Source organism: Staurois parvus, unplaced genomic scaffold (genome assembly GCF_062004578.1).
Source record: "Staurois parvus isolate SC_StPar_1 unplaced genomic scaffold, SC_StPar_1.0 ptg000258l, whole genome shotgun sequence".
NCBI classification, from domain to species: Eukaryota; Metazoa; Chordata; class Amphibia; order Anura; family Ranidae; genus Staurois; species Staurois parvus.
In genome coordinates this window covers 6,219,877-6,236,788 of record NW_028318054.1, presented here as the reverse complement: position 1 = coordinate 6,236,788, position 16,912 = coordinate 6,219,877, and the positions used below count along the sequence as shown (strand labels likewise).

General features: G+C 40.9%; 1 protein-coding gene across 3 annotated transcripts in view; it reads right to left on the bottom strand.

The window, feature by feature from the left end:
- The window catches only part of HIPK1 (homeodomain interacting protein kinase 1), a 122,853-nt gene that overhangs the window by 21,511 nt on the left and 84,430 nt on the right, over positions 1 to 16,912 (bottom strand). For 2 of the 3 annotated variants that reach the window (XM_089681078.1, XM_089681079.1), the window contains exons 7-10: positions 15,913 to 16,075; positions 11,859 to 12,081; positions 10,069 to 10,193; positions 1,014 to 1,148 (exon numbers count right to left, since the gene is read on the bottom strand). In XM_089681078.1, coding sequence (XP_089537204.1) covers positions 1,014 to 1,148; positions 10,069 to 10,193; positions 11,859 to 12,081; positions 15,913 to 16,075 — 646 coding nt within the window. The remainder of the gene's footprint in view (positions 1 to 1,013; positions 1,149 to 10,068; positions 10,194 to 11,858; positions 12,082 to 15,912; positions 16,076 to 16,912) is intronic. The other variant, XM_089681080.1, reaches the window with a different exon arrangement.

Here is a 16,912-nt window from a genome sequence, read left to right as displayed (position 1 = left end):
GCAAGAGACTGCTCTTAAGGCATTAGGTTAATCTCAAACCAAAGCATATACAAGGATTTCACTTCTGCATGCAAAGAAATGATCTCCCAAGTCACCCAGAATGAAGCTACTTTGACATTTGCCATACTCTAATAATTTAAAAAAGTGTGGACTATGCTACACAATATCTTTTAAGAAGTGTTATAACTGCCAGAAACTTTTGGAGGACTTCAAAGATGGCACTTGGTAAGAAAACTCCGTTAGGACTGAATCTCAAATTGTGCTTGGATATTCAAATACAGTAAAAAAAAAAATCCTTCTATTTTAGTATTGGTGATAAAACTGAAAAAAAAAAGAAAAAAAAAAAAAAAACACACTTCAAAACCAGTCAAAAACGCAGTATCATTCCTACTCTCCTTATCAAGGGAATCCAGATTATAAAAAGGAACATTAGGACTAGTTTAAAAAAAAAAAAAAGTTAGAATTCCAGGTGTTCATATGTAGTAGAATTTAGAAGCGGTTTTGTGTCAGTCTAGTTTGACATTTTCTTTTCAAGTTTGTTTTTTAAACTTGAAGAAATATATAACCTCTTATAACCATCTACATGTTCCATTTATTTCAGCGTTTGTTATAGGCAATGAATGTCTGAAAATACGGTACTGTCAATAAGGGCTGTTTCATCGGGGAAACCTTTTGAAGACAAGCTGGAAAGAATAAAAAAGGGAAAAAGCTGTATAATATAGGAAGCAAGAATGCAATTTAACCCTCATTGGAACTGCTGCCTTAAAGAAAGCCAGGCTGAAACATAGGAGGCGGACAGCACTGCAGCAATCATTTGGAAAGGGAAACAAAAAATAAATGAAAACATTAAGGAGCCGCTAAGAATGTTGCAAGAACACAGCCACAAGATGGAGCTCATGCTTCCATGCTCTTCTGAAACGTTCTATGATAAGAGGAAAGGAAAACATACACAAATATTTAAGAAAAAAAAAAAAAAGACTGTTAGTGTGCACAATCAAGTGAAACAAAATTACCAGTACAGCAGCAGTCTGTTCAACTAAGGCCGGCCGCCCGGCTGCGCAGTTCAAGGTAAATGGTACCGCATACTGCGGAGTGATGGTGGCTACGTGTGGATGAAGAGTTGTTACCATTAGTGGTGTACAGCTTCCCTGAAACGTAGATTAGGAGGTGAGTGAAACAGTGTATTTATTACCAGGATATATACTTTAACATTACCATAAGAAATGGTACGTGGAATACTTTGCTTTCTACCTCGTATAATAAAGTTCAAAACAAGTGTTACTGCTGCCCATAGCAAATTATCGAACAGTCAGGTGTCTCAATATGGACAATGGAAAGACCCATCTGATCAGTTGCTATAGTCGGCAACAACATTTTATCCATTTTAATGCATAAAGCTGTGCGTGGAGTGCCTGCTAAACGCACTCTCATTGGGGAGATGCTCAACCTCACATTGCACAAAGCTTAAGCTTTTGAAAAAGCCAACAAACAGAACTGCAGCAAGGCAACGCTGAGCTGTCTTGTGACATTGTGCTAAATCCGTATGTATGAAGGTTAGAAGCAATAATGAGGGACATGGGGCAGTATTTTTTTTCTAAGTCTACACTGGAAGGGCAGCTGCTTACTTCTCTGGCCATGTGACCTAACTACATAGCAAAAGCAATTTTTGTCTTGGAGCACAACACTACACAAAACTGAATTCAATCTGAGTGTGCAGATCAAGTGTCAGATGAAGACAACAAAAATCTGCAAACAGATTACCAAAGTCAACCAGCAAAACATTTTGCTTCTCTAAATTCAAAAAACCTGAAATGGAACCTTCTAATGTACTCTTTAGAAGATGAACTAGAAAGCTGTACATATCTATTTGAAAAAGCACCATAAGGATTTATTCTATAAACAAGGATTCTCTCAGCCTATATAAAGGTTAGTACGTTGTCAGCAGGCCTGTTACGCATGTACTCATAGGCAATAGATTGTGACTTAACCCCTTTTTAGTCCTCTTTCAAAGTAAAAAAACTTAACTTGTTTGGCAACTTCACCTCAGACACTGAAACCCACACCTTACATTTGGACATTGGCTGCCCTAGTAGTAAAGTTGAAGTAAAGGCAGAAATTTAAAACCTGTGAACAGGGAGGCTTTTTATTGCAAGAGGAACGCAATGTCTCTTTTGCAATATAATACATGTTACCTATGCGTTTGCAATCCCCTGAAAAATGTACATGGAGTTGCGCATGCACAGCCAAGTTTGCATTAAAAAACAGTGACTGTGCCCAGAAGACTGCATTTTTGTGCATGCGCAGGCGTAATGTAATCCCACGCCAGCCAATTGAGATGGCCAAAGACCGGCACCGGGAAGTTGGGAAGAATATGCCAGCCCCAGCAAGGGATCTCCCGGGTGTCAGATGGTTGAAAAAGTTATTTGTGCCTTTAGTTCCACTTTAAGGTCCAACAATAAGCCAGAGAAGTAGAATGGGGCAGATCCAAGTCTGACCAACATTTGTATTTACATTATAGGTTTTTGGGGCACTTGAGATTCTCAAAAAGACAACTAAAAAATAAAATTTATGCACTTGAATGCATTTGCTATACAGTCTTGCTGACAGCTTACTATTTTTGTGAGCAGATTTTCTCTACAGAACCACCCCCATTCCAAGCCTATTCTATCTACCCTGTGAAAGGAAAAATCTAAATACTTTGAGTCATCTCCAGTTCAGTGACATGATCGGGTCCCAGGACCAGCTTCAGTGTAGAGGGACAGTTGACAGATGCCCCATGGTAATCCTATGGGTGACATCATCCAGGCTCTGCAAATGTTGTCCGTGATCTCTTGTCACTGAATCTGGCTGCTGGAGAGGTCATGTAACTGGGCCAGGGCCAGAGTGCCCTCAGCATAGGTAAGTATTGAATTTTCCTTTACAAAGTAGTTCAAACAGGCTTGGAATGGGGGTGGGAGGAGGTTTAGGCTTTGTTAGTATTTGACTATACTTCAACTTTAAAACAAGTAATACGACCATCAATTTTGCTGTTTTTTATATGTTCTGCATTTGTTGATGCATGGCTTTATAGGACACCGCTGCTTGTATCAAGAGGATTAACTACAGGGTTCCACAAGGATGTGAAAACAACAAAGCATTCAAACCATGAACATCCACAAAACCAACACACTTGTAGCACAGTTCTAGCTACAACCTACATATAATGTACTGTCGCGTATAGCAGGAAAGTCGTTTCCTGACTACAGCGATTTAATTTGGTTAGTCCACAATAGATAAGAGGGAAAACAAAAAAACACAATACAAAACTTAGAAATAAAGAGGGTGAAATTCAGAATTCTAGAGTTTTGTGGTCTTTAAAACAGAAAGCAGAAACATACATATATTTATATGCACAGAGCAAGACTATGAATATATGTATGTAATTACAGATGACTCCAGTCAACACAAACCAGCAGGAAATTGATCCTGCAGGCTTACATACAAATTAAGGACACACACCCAGAGATATGGGGGGGGGGGGGGGGGGTGGAGAATTAGGACTGGGCACATTAATAAAATTTGTTCTTGCTCAAACATGGAAGTACAGAAAAATATTTTCATATACAAACACTGGTAAGGTAACAAGGTTAAAGAGCCTTTGAGGATAGAAAATGCATTCACTTAGAAATTTAAAGTTATGGGGCTGTCATCTTAAAGGTGAACTCTGAGGGGGAGGGGTGGGGAGTCCTATCTGGTCACTAGACATGCCTACTTCTACCTGCAGCTGATCTTTCCTCAGAAAATGAGCAGATTTCCCCAATCCACACATTCGATGGGGGAATCCTTCCCGCTGAGCTATTTTCTGATGGCAAGGGAAAGTTCCCCACCATCAGAACAGTGTTGCTGGCTATTTATTTATTTCAGGTACTTATATAGCGCCGTACATTTACACAGCGCTTTACATATATATTGTACATTCACATCAGTCCCTAACCCTCAAGGGGCGTACAATCTAAAGGTTATAAACTTGACAAAACCTGTACACAAGATGATTAATAAACCAACTTGTGTATAGCATGCCTGCCCATACATGGATCCAATATCAATCCATGTATGGCTGGCTTAAGGTCCCTAACCGACAAATACACATTCTAGGGCCAATTTAGGTGGGAGCTAATTAACCTACCAGAATGTCTTTGGAGTGTGGGAGGAATCCGGAGTACCCAAAGGAAACTTACAGAAGCACAGGTGGAATATGCAAACTCCATTGAATGGGATCTGGAACAATGACCATAGGCAAATCATCTGTTGGGAGGTGACCATCTTGATAGGGAGCAGGGATTTTGCTTCTTCATGTCAAAGCCTCCAGCGGGAACAAAAGTGAGCAGCACGATAGTGACATCACCAAATCTCTCTAAAGCTTCTGAGACTAGAAGTCAGACTCAAGAGTGGCCAAATCTCACACTGCAGGTTTACAGTACATCTATGACAGATATCTTCTTGAGTTCAGCTACTTTAACCACTTCAAGTCCGAACACTTTCACCCCCTTCCAGTCCAGGCCAATTTTCAGCTGTCGTCACTACCACACTTTGAATGACAATTGCACGGTCATGCAACACTGTATCCATAGGACTTTAGCCTTTTTTTGAGACAGATAAAACTTTATTTTGGTGGTATTTATTCACCACTGGGATTTTTTTTTTTTTTTTTTACCAGAATAATCCTTAAAAAAAAAAAAAAAAAAAAAGAAAGGATTATTCTGGATAAAATAAGCAAAAGGAACTGAGTCAATAGGCCGGACTGAAAGGGCAATGTATAAAAAAAAAAAAATGTCACAAATATCTTCCACCTGAACAGTTACTGTACTACAGTGCAAATGCCTATTATTAGCATCCTGTGTGGCTGATTCATAGCTCTGCATTCAGTTTCCAGGAGTCTGTTCTGAGGTCATGTTTCCATTATAAACTCAAAGAAACACCACTTATTCAAGGCATTTTTTTTCTCTTCCAACAAAAGCTGCCTGATGTATTTTTAGACAAATTACTTTGAGATCAATGGCTGTGCGTAAGCCATGATCAGTTTTCAGATGGGTACAATTAACTTGAGGAGAGTGGATTCTGAGCAGTGAAACAGCTCACTTTGTTTTACTAACAGAACTGGATTCAAAAATGACTTTTCAAAATGCATGTCTTTATTTAGCAATGTAATCATTGTTGTGCACAAACTGCATCCCTGGTGACAGCAGTCTGGAAAGCATTTAGAAAATTGGAAGAGCTTTTCAAATGCACAAACCTTTACTGTGACCAAATCATAACAGTACATTTCTCCCTCTGAGTATTTTGAGAGAATTAACTAACTAGGAGGGATAGAGTGGATACTACTGGTGACAACTTCTAAAGCAAAGGAACCTATTCTCCAAACCTCAAACATGGGGCAAGCATGGTAAGCTTGCTTTCTCTTATGAGAAACAAAACACGTAATCTTTAGCATGCATTCTGGCAACCCAAAACGTTAACCAACTAACAGAATAGAACTGAAACTATTTTATGGGAGCAAACATAAAAATGAATTTTGTAAATCTAACATTTCTGCTAAAAATCAGGCAAACATATTAAACTAGATCAGCTTTTGTCAACCAGGGTGCCTTAGTAAAAGGCCTAAAATGTGTCCTACATTGGCCCAGTCAGCAGGGTTTTTTTTTTTTTTTTTTTTTTTTACACAGCAGGGATGGATCTAGCCTGATTGGGGCCCAAAAAAAAAAAAAAAAAAAGTCAGGGGCATAATGTCAACACTGAGTCACTGAATCTTTCAGTGCCACAACTTGGGAAACGCATACATTAGGCTGTTTTAGACTAAGGTGATTAAGAAAAGCCTTTGCCCCCTTACATCAGATCTCTCGATCAGAAAGCTCCCTTACATCAGTTGTCCAAATCAGAGTTCCCCCTTACATGGACTGTTATCATCAGAGCGCCTCCTGACATCAACTGTCTGCATAAGACTGGTTCATGGATGCACTCAGACCTGGGAGGGACACAGCCAACCCCATCACACTACTAGATCCAGGTCTGTTACAGAGGTCCAAGCCAAAGGGTTTTTGTTGTGCAGCATACAACCTTGGGCATCATGCAGGCCAGCCACTTGTGTCCTAACCACCAATGACAACCACACAAAATGTAAATGCATTTTAGTAAATATAAGCTGCTAAATACCTTTTCTTAAATTGGCAGTATATAGCAGTCTTGTGACTTCTATCAGTGTCCATCTGAGCAATGGTTAAAGCTTGGAGGAGTTTTCATTCTGCTGGACAGTGCCAAAATGGCCCAGTGCTGATCACGTGCACCCTCCCAAAAGGTGCAAACAAACTCTAGCCATACACACTAAAACAAGCATGTGCAGAGCAACTCCTAGAGCTCTACTCTTAGCAGATGGACTGAGGACAGTAGAAGGGGAGGATCAGAAGAGACCAGATCAAACAGCCTTTTCACACAATGTGGAGGATTGACCCCTTAGGTTCAAAAAGGAGTATAACCAGCATGCTTTACTGCATATACAGACTGATTTTACTGTTGTGGGTTTAGTAACACTTAAACACCATTTAGTTTAGTCTTGGTGGCTTGAGAATGTGCAGCGTTATAAAGGGTGCCTTAACTGAAAAAAGGAGAAACATTGATCTAGATTGGGTGTTTTGAGTTGATAAAAGGCAGACAGAACATACAAAATTAAGTGGAAGTGCTGCCCATACCAGACAATTCTAGGATTTAGCCAGAGGCTGACCACCTCCCAAAAGGAGTACAGCAGCAGAGGGGCTCTCCTGAGCTGGATCACATATCTAGTACACAATTCAGGACTTCCCGGTAGGGGGCATGCTGGCTCCGATTAGTAATGGCACAAGCTGATCAGCAGGTGCCAGCCAATGACTGACCACAATCACCTGCTGATTGGTGAGGAAGAAGAGGACTGGGCTCCGGTTAGTGTACATACATGTAAGAGATCTGTCCTGTCAGTGGGACCACCACACTCCTGTGAAAGCACCTCACCAGTACACACAAATACTGGTTAGGCGCGCACACAATCCTTTGATCGCCCTAGTTGTTTAACTCCTTCCCAGCGAGTGCCAGTACAGTGAGTATATATTTAGCACTGATCACTGTACTCGTGTCACTGGTTCTCAAAGGTCAGTTTGCCCACCATACTATCATAGTACCGCTAAAAGTCGCTGATAGCCGCCATTACTAGTAAAGAATAAATAAATAAAAATTCCAGTATATACCAGTTTGTAGATGCGATTACTTTTGCACAAACTGAATTTGAGGACATTTGATTTAAATTTTTTTATTGGATGTTTTATAGCAGTGGTGATCCAATACCACCAAAAGAAAGCAATTTGTGCAGGGGGATAAAAAAAAAAAAAAAAAAAAAAAAAAAAAAAAAAAAAAAAGATATACATTTAATTTGTGTACAGCGTAGCATGACCACACAATCTCCAGTGAAACAGTGCCAAAATGCAAAAAATGGCCTAGTTAATTCATAGAATCTAGCCATGTGTTGTGGACACCCCTGAATTTCCTTTCTCTGGATTTTATGACCGAGACCCATTTAACATGCAGGGGTTAGTGGCAAGATTTAATTCATTAACCACAAAAACTGTACAAGTATAAAAACTCTGTACTGTAAAAATCCTGCATAAGGCATAAAAATCAAACAAAACATATGCACTGTATCCAAAAAATGTCATAACAGCCTGTCAGGATGACATGTAATAAAATCTTTAGTTTTCTTTTCATGACATTTTAACCCTGCTTTAGCAGCTCAGACAGGGTGTCAGTTATCAAGCTCAGATAGAAGATAGGTCAACCCTCTGTGGGGCCATTACAGCACAACACTTGATTGACATTTCTACAAGGACAGGGAAACAATAAATACAACTAAAAACACCACTAAACACAAGAGTCTTTGAGAGATCAGGCTATAGCCATTTCACAACTTGCGTGGAGTTTGATTCTTAATTATATCCAATTAAAAATGGTTCTCTAAGAACGAACAAAGTGCTCATTGCTACATTCATTCAGATTTCTGAAAGTACAGGGCAAAAGCAGGCACGCCCAGCTGACTTTTCCAGTAAGGACATCAGAAACAAAAAAGGATGCCAGGAATTCTGACTGACTCATGCACATCAAAAATCTTGGCAGCTTGCAAAATTCACTTTTAAAGTGATATTAAAGGCTTAATTTATTTAAACCACATAATACTAACCTGCTCTCTGCAGTGGTTTTGCAGAGAGCAGCCCAGATCCTCCTCCTTGTGTCCCACAGGCACTCCTGGGCCCCTCCCTCCTGTCAGGTGCCCCCACAGCAAGCAGCTTGCTATAGGGGCACCCGCTGCTCTGTGTCCATTCACATACGGAACAGCGGCTTAGCCCTTTTCCCCTCTCCTCTTCGGCTCAATGGCTCCCACTGTGGTCTCAGCCAATGAGGAGAGGGAGTCCCAGGATTGCTGCCAGTGCACATTGCTGGATCGAGAGGGGGCTTAGACGAGTATTGGGGGGCTGGGGAGTTGCTGCACATCGAATGCATGAAGGTAAAAACCCTGAGCCTTTACAACCACTAAGAAAAAAAAAATGTCAGTACCTTTAAAATCAAGTACTGATAAAATGTCTCCAATGTATCCCTTCAAATCTACAAACATACTAGTTTAACACCCTCCAGCCCAGCCTATAGCAGATTGACGGCCTGGCGGGACACTCCTTGTGACTGGGTGTAATATGACCTCCTGTCAGGAGCCACTTGCTCAGCCGCGCTATGAGTCACCGACTGTGTCCACAGGACAGAGCCAATGACGTCAGTACACCAGCCCATTGCCAGTGTCATGTGACCAATCACAGCAGATCACATGTCAATTGTATACAAAGAAGGCTTCCTGTCATGCCATCCATTGCATACAATTGAGTTGTTAGCTGTGATTGGTCAAATCAGTCACATAGTACAGACAGGAACAATCACAGCCCATCTCAATCATGTGATGAGCTTTGCCCAATCACAAGAGACTGAATTAGGCAGTTTTATTCAGCAACAATGCTAATACCAATGTATTTCATTTATATTTACAGTAAATGTGTCTCAAAAAATCCTGATCACCTGCCCAGAGTAGTTCAATGTTTATGGTAACATGTTGATCACAGTGTGTTGGGGAAGAAAAAAAAAAAATTGTCACCAGTGTCCCTGATCACTGCCACACCAGTTATATAATAACAGTGTACTGGACTGGTGACAATGTATAAAAAAAAAAATTAAGATTCCTCTTAATTTCTACATTTTCCAGAAAATATTACAACCTCTAGAAACTTACCATGACTCTTACCAAGTACCTTGGACTGTATTTTCCAAAAATGGGTAATTTGGGGGGTATTTGTACTATGCTAGCAGTTTCAGGCCTCAAGAAATGAGATGAGCCATCAGTACACCTGGATTGATAGATTGTCAGATGTATATACCATGGTTTGTGGACTCTTCCTACACACTAAATATACACTAATTTGGGGTAGTTTCACCAAAGAAATGTAGCCGAATACACTGAAACTTTGATCTCCTAAACAGACAGAGGCCTGAACGCTAAAACTGAGCGATGTATGAACAAGTCCTTAAAGTCAATCTTGACAGATCAAATTAAAACACAGTCACAGTTTTGCAACATTAACATGTCATAATATTTTATATGACCAATTTCTCAATCTTCAGTCACACGGAGTACAGGTATTAAAGAGAATATATAGTGGTTTTGTGTGCATTTTCTTTACTGGAGTTAAAAAAAATTAAATATATATATTTTAGTCATGTAAATATGAAACATTGCATTGGAATAATATGTACTTTATGTGGGAGTGTATGCTGTCAACATGGGGAAAGCACAGGTTCACGTTAAGCACATAGGAATGGAAGTATAAGGCAGTCAATACTGAGAGTGTCAGGTTTTATACAATATTCACCTCATATGAGCCAATGCTTGTTAATACATATCACAAGAAGCGATACTAAAGTATAGCAGTAATTAATCATTTAAATCAAGCCATTCACACTGGGGTGTTGAATTACCTGCGTCAGGACTCCTGACTGGATCTGGAGAGGTTGAGCAGCCGGAGCTTGTGGCACAATTGGGACGCTACTGTCCATACGAACAGGAAAGCCGGAATGCTTCGTAGTTGCTTGAAGCCCAGCAGCTTAAAAATAATACACTTCATATTTAAAACTACATGACAAGAAAACTGGGTATCTGAAGTTGCATAAAATTAGTCTGCATCGATACAAAAAAGTCTGTTACAATTTCTCTTCTGGGGGGAAATAAAAACCCAAACTGTCTCACAAACTCAAAAAAAAAAAAAAAAAAAAAAACCCTTGGGAGGTACCCATGTAATTGTGTTTTCCTGTGTATGCTACTATTAAGCCCAATAGAATTGTCCTATGGGAATGTCTGAAATCACAGTCCATGTTTAATGTAGGTCCTGAGAATAAAGCTAAACATACACTGGTAGATTTTTGTGCGAACCTTCATATGGTAAGTCTCACCAGTACATTTGATAATGCCCACAGAGACTTGACAAATTATGTTCAAAAGTACTGCAGAATTTAACGGTTTAAAAAAAAAAAAAAAAATTTGCATTTTACAATGATTTTAAAAGCCTGTCATACTTACCTGCTCTGTGCAGTGTTTTTGCACAGAGCACCCACGATCCTCCACCTTGGCCACCCCCTTCCCAACCACACTTCTGGCTCTCCCCACCCCACCGAGTGCACACCATAGCAAGGCACTTGCTACGGGGGCCATGGTGCAGGCTCGCTCCCAAGTCTGTTCTGTACATCCACAGGACACACAGAGTGGGGCATGGCCCAGGCCCCACACTCTCCTCACTGGGGAGGGAGGTTCTCATGCACATCTCTAAATTGAGATGTGGCTCAGGTAAGTATTTACTTTTTTTGCATGCAGATGTTTTACCTCACTGCAAAGAATGCATGACTTAAAAAAACCTGCCTTTGCCTTTCTGCCCTTACAAACACTTAACCATTCAGTTTTGGTATGAATGGAATTTCCCAAATGAAAACCACATACACTTGAAAATTCGTACATATTCAGTAACTATGGCCAAAAGAGATTGTAAAATTGACTCCAACAATTAAAAAAAAAAAAAATAGATGAGAGATCATTCTGAAAATGAGTATTCTCAAAATTACATTCTACCAGTGTATGGTCAACTATATACTCAGAGTTGAAGAGTGACAGTGCATGAAACTGAAGCAACAAACCTAACTAAAGTACCAGACACTACACTCTAGAGCAGGCATGTCCAAAGTCCGGCCCGGGGGTCGGTTTAATACTGCCCTCCAACAGCCCTCCCTGCTCTGTGTAATGTGGCCCTCCCACGGCCCTCCCTTCTATGGCAGACTGTCTTCTGCTTGAGAGCAGTGCGCATGCGTGACTGCGCCGCGCTGGGAGCGACAGAGGGCGGTGACGTCAGGGCCGGGCTTCCAGCGTGAAGTGTGTTTCTCTTCCCCTCCCGGCTGCCGAGCAGAGACTTCAGCTCCAGCTACCTTTTTCACCCTTCACATTAGTGCAGGTAAGTTTTTTTTAATTTATTTTCAATACATTGTGAAAACGCAGCTGTCAGTTGATCTTAATGTTATGAAATGAGAAGTATGTCGTTTGCAATTAACTTGGCATAAAATAATTTATTTGCATTTAATTGTAATGGTTCAAAGAATGTTCGGAAAAATGTTCGGCCCTCCACCATGTTCACTTCATCCAGTCTGGCCCTCTTTGAAAAAAGTTTGGACACCCCTGCTCTAGAGTGTTATGCGAGTGGGAACCCAGCAACAATTAAATAGGTTACCTTGAAATGCTGGAGGACAAACAATAAATGTCTGCTGGAATGGATCTGTCTGGGTGCAGAGCTGAGCTGCTCCAGGCTGTAGAGGGACACCTTGCTGTGTGACACCAGTCACTGGAGCTGCAGATGGTGGGTAAAGCGCTGACTGATAGTTCAGTAGGGAGACATCTGAATTTGCCAGGGAAAGTGTAGCGGTAGCAGATGAACTTGAAGCCAGTACGCTAGCCTAAAAAGAGGTGACATGATTGAAGGTGAGCTTGAGGATAAACTCCTTTACAGTACTCTAAAATAAAATTTAAAATCTGGAAATTTTCATAAAGCAAAAATGCTACAAAACGAATTTCAAAACCATGCCCAACTCCGGGATGATTTATAATCTTATATTGTATTCATACCCATTCATAAATCCACTGCAATTAAAAATTATTTTAACCATGTGATAGAAAATTATTTTACCACCTGTGATGTTATCACACAGCAGCTACCTATTAAGCTCTAAGCAGACGCCTACAGGGTGTGTGGCAGTATCGCATCACTCTATGTTATTGGACTAAATCTCCCATGATTCCAGCAATCTGGTTCCCGTTTTTGAGTTGCATAGTGGGCAGATTTACAGACCTCAGATCAGTGCTTAGAAATGAACACCATCCAAGGACAAAAACAGTATCCAGAGCAGAACAGTAGGATTTCAGAAGGAGTAAAGCAGAATTGCCCAACAATGCAATTTCCACACTTTCTATTACCAGTCACTATGGAAACGCTTTCTTGCCAGCATGAGAACCACATGCCAAGTAACCAAGTTTAAGGCTGGAAAGCAAAGCAAGATGCACATGTTTGCAACTTGCACTGCTCTTCAGCCAGGTCAGTTCATAAAAGACTACCACTGAGGGAGGACTGCTAATGCTGGTAAGCAAGAACTATCATAATGACCAGTAATATTAGCAAATGTGCAAGAATATAACTTACATTATACCAGGCATGTTTATTCCTTCTGGTACACTGGCTTCATATGGTTTGTTCTGCTCAGATACCATTTTTCCTTTAACTACCTCCAAGAGTAAGCAAGAGTTCCCAGACTAACTAGATACACGTGTCAATGTAGAGATTGTTTTTCAGTGTTTTTTCAATCACATCGATCTCCCTAACGTGATTGTAAACTCAACCAAAAAATCCAAAGGTTTATTATTTAACCGCAGTTCTCTGCCCAACACCCCCATCCACAGTAGTGTCCCCTGTCCCCTACAAGTACTGTCTTTTGCCCACTTCACATCATACCCCCCTAGACACAGCAGTGTGCAGGTAGCACTTGCCTACCTTACAGCGGCTGTACAGCAGAGAGTAGAGTGACAGGAGCAGAGTACTGCATGGAGGGTGGGAGTGGGAGCTGCCAGAGTAAACTTTTCATATTAACAAGTAGGTAATATGTTGCTAGGACGATCACCTGTTGGTTAACTGCGGCAGCTCCTGCCCTTTGCCAGTCCTTTGCTGCCTCTCACTGTTAAGATAATTAGGCTTGGGGGGGGTTGGGGGCCTTCTTGATTGGGATCAGCAAAGTTATGTTCACAATCTGACAGCAGGCAATGGACATGTAGATCGCAGGGTCTCCAACCTTGGCTTTAAAACAACTTTAAACTGCTGTAAATCTCTTATGAGTGATTAAAAAAAGAAAAAGGAGCGCGGCGCTGATACCAAAAGAGCAGGAACGGGGCAGGTGGACTTAACACATTGGCACTGTAATAATCCTGCCCACAATTCTCTTTGTACTAACATGTGTATAACAGCAAAAAGCTGATAACTACAAGGGGGTGGTGATAGGACCGGTCACTGTGCAGACAGTGAGCAGGCAATTGTGTCTGGTCCTGGGTACAGAAATAGGATGACCGTGCAAAGAAACCAGGACTTTGCAAGAGCATTGTCATGGCCAAATATATCGGCACACCTGCATTTCTGTCAGATAATGCATCTCTTTGCCCAGAAAATTGTTGCAATTACATATGTTTAGACATTTTCAGGTTTAATTCTTTTGTTTGTATTGGTATTACAAAGCAGAGAAGCAAAAAACCAAATCTGACAAGCCACGCAAAACGCCAAGAATGGACTGGACAAAATTGGCACCTTCTCAAAATTGTAATTGCATTCAAAATGTGTGATACTCCTGGAGTTTGTAATAAAACTCACCTGAATCAATTAACAGGTGCTCACAATATAGAAGTCACATCAGAAACCAGATAAAATGGTGAAAAATAGACAATCTTTCTGTTGTGCATGTGTGCCACATAGAGCATAAAGAGATAGCAGCAAAGAATTGTCTGAGGATTGGAGAACAAAAATTCTTAAGCATGGACAATCTCAAGGTTATAAAGTCCATCTCCACAGATGTTAATTTTCCCATGTCCACTGTGCGCAACAGTGTCAAAAAGTTTACAGCTAATCTCCCTGGACGTGGACAAAAGAAAAATTGATCAAAGATAGCAAGGATGGATTGTCAGAATGGTGGATAAAGAACCTTGATCAACTTCCATACAAATTCAAGCTGACCTTCAGGCAGTGTACAACTGTCAGCTTGCACTATACATTGCCAACTGAAAGAAAAAGGACGCTATGGTAGGAGACCCCCACTGCTGACAAACAAAAAGGCCAGATTGGAGTTTTCCAAAACTTACCTGAGGAAGCCAAAATCCTTTCGGGAGAATGTGCTGTGGACAGACGAAACAAAATTACTGCTTTTTGGTAAAGTCCGTCATTCTACGGTTTTCAGAAAAAGCAATGAGGCCTTAAAGAAAATACAGTCTACAGTAAAACATGGTGCAGAATCACTGATGTTTTGGTGTTGCTCTGCTGCTTCAGGCACTGGATGTCTTGACCGTGTGCATGGCATGATGAAATCTGAAGACTACCAAAAGAATTCTGGGGTGCAATGTAGAGCCCAGTGTCAGAAAGCTGGGTCCCAGTCAGGAGTCATGTGTCTTACAGCAGGACAATGACCAAAGCACTCATCATAAAGAACCCAGAAATGGTTTCAGATAAAGCGCTGGAGAGTAATGAACTGGCCAGCAACGAGTCCTGATCTCAATTCCATAGAGCACCTGTGGAGAGATCTCAAAAATAGTTGGGAAAAATGACTCCTACTCTAAGAGACCTGGAGCAGTTGGCAAAACAGTCAAACAAAATTCCAGTAGAGGTTTAAGAAACTCATTGATGGTTACAGGAAGCGATTGGTTTCAGTTTCTTTCTCAAGGGGTGTGCTACCAAATATTAAAATTGAGGGAACCAATAATTTGGTTCAGTCCATTTTTGGAGTTTGTTTCTCCACTTTGTGTCATACCAATACAAAAAGGAATGAACATGAGAATGCCTAAACTTTTGTAACTGCAACAATTTTCTGGGCGAAGTGGTGTATTGTCTGACAAAAATGTAGGGGGTGCCAATATTTTTGACCATGACTATTACAGTTTAATGAAAATGTTTTTGCAGGACAGGTGAAAGGGGTATGTTATTGCCAATACACAAGCTGAATTTCTATTTTGCCTGGAGTTGGGTTTCACATTTCTAAGCTAACTTTCAACCTCAGTCTACAGCCACTAAAATATTCAAAGAGAAAAAAAAATGTAAATATTACTTTGACAAATTAGGAATGTTCTGTTCACCAACTATGAAACATCCCAAAAAATGTCAAAGATGCCTGCAAAGAAATGCAATTCAAGTTACAGATATCCTCAAACAGTAATTTGGTTTGTGCCAGGATACTTTAAGATTTTTTTTTCCCCTTACTTAAGGGGATGCAAGGAATACTTTTCTTACTCAAACATATGAGACTAGATGGTCAATATAGTAAGCGGATTGTCCCAATTAGAAGTTCAGAAAGGCTACAAATGCAAACGACAGTTTACTAAAATCCTTGCAATCCATATAGTTCACATGGATGGGACCATTCTGCTCTTAAAACACAAATGCTTCACTTTAAAAGCACTAGTCCACAATCTCACATGAAGCACTGGCCTTTTAGAACACTTAAATGTTTCAGGAGTTATACAGAGCACATACTTGCAACACATACCTGGTTGTGCACAGTGTTCAGCTGATTGTTGAAGCTCATCGTCAGATTTGTGCTTGTATTGGGAGCAACGTGAGTTGTAAAAGGACTCTTAATTTGGTTTACTGTATCATACATGTTGTTCCTTCGCTTGCAGATCTCCATGTTCTGGAAACAAGACTTCACACTACAGGGAAAGGTAACCAAAAATTAATGCATTTTAATTAAACTAAAATTACTACCATCTAAAAACCATATTTAAAATGTACCAAATCAAAAAAGGTAAATCCGTACACAGAATGCCATCAGTAAAAACATGTCTAAAATGGGGGTTGTCAACCTGTCGATAGCAGGCAGGTGACAGGTAGATCTCGATCTCGTCCCAGTCTTCTCAACCCTCAAACTGACAAAGCTGCACAGGAAAGCAGTGAGCTGCAGGGAAACTGTCAAAACAAATCCTAGCAGGCAATGCCTTTTGCGCATTTACAGCTGAAAGGCGTGAACCCCTCTGCCACCTATAACAGCTTTCAGGTGGAATAGTTTAGGTGGATTTGGGCTCTTATCCAAATGCGCATGAGTTTATCCTGAGTGTACGATGCTGATCCCAACCAGCCCCTCCCGTACAGTCGATCCAAGGTGCTTGTGAATGGCAACATGTGGGATGGACAAGAGGAAGGCCGGCAAGGATTAAGACTACAACAGCAGGTAGATCTGCCACAGCAGCGCCCCTGCGCTGCTCTCCATCAGGAAACCAAGTGTGTCCACCTGATCCCTGTCCACTGCCCCACCCCACGGCTGACCCCTATCCACTGCCCTACCCCATGGCTGACCCCTGTCCACCTACTACTGCTCTTTAGTGACACCTGGGCACTGCCCTACATACTTACACTAGCCAGAACTGAGCAACTAACCAGGCCAGAAACTAGTCGAGCAAGTCAGCCAGCAGTACCTTCATGATTGACTCCTGCATCAGACTTGTGTAGGTATCCAACTATTTCCCAGACATGAAGTGGTGAATGAAAGT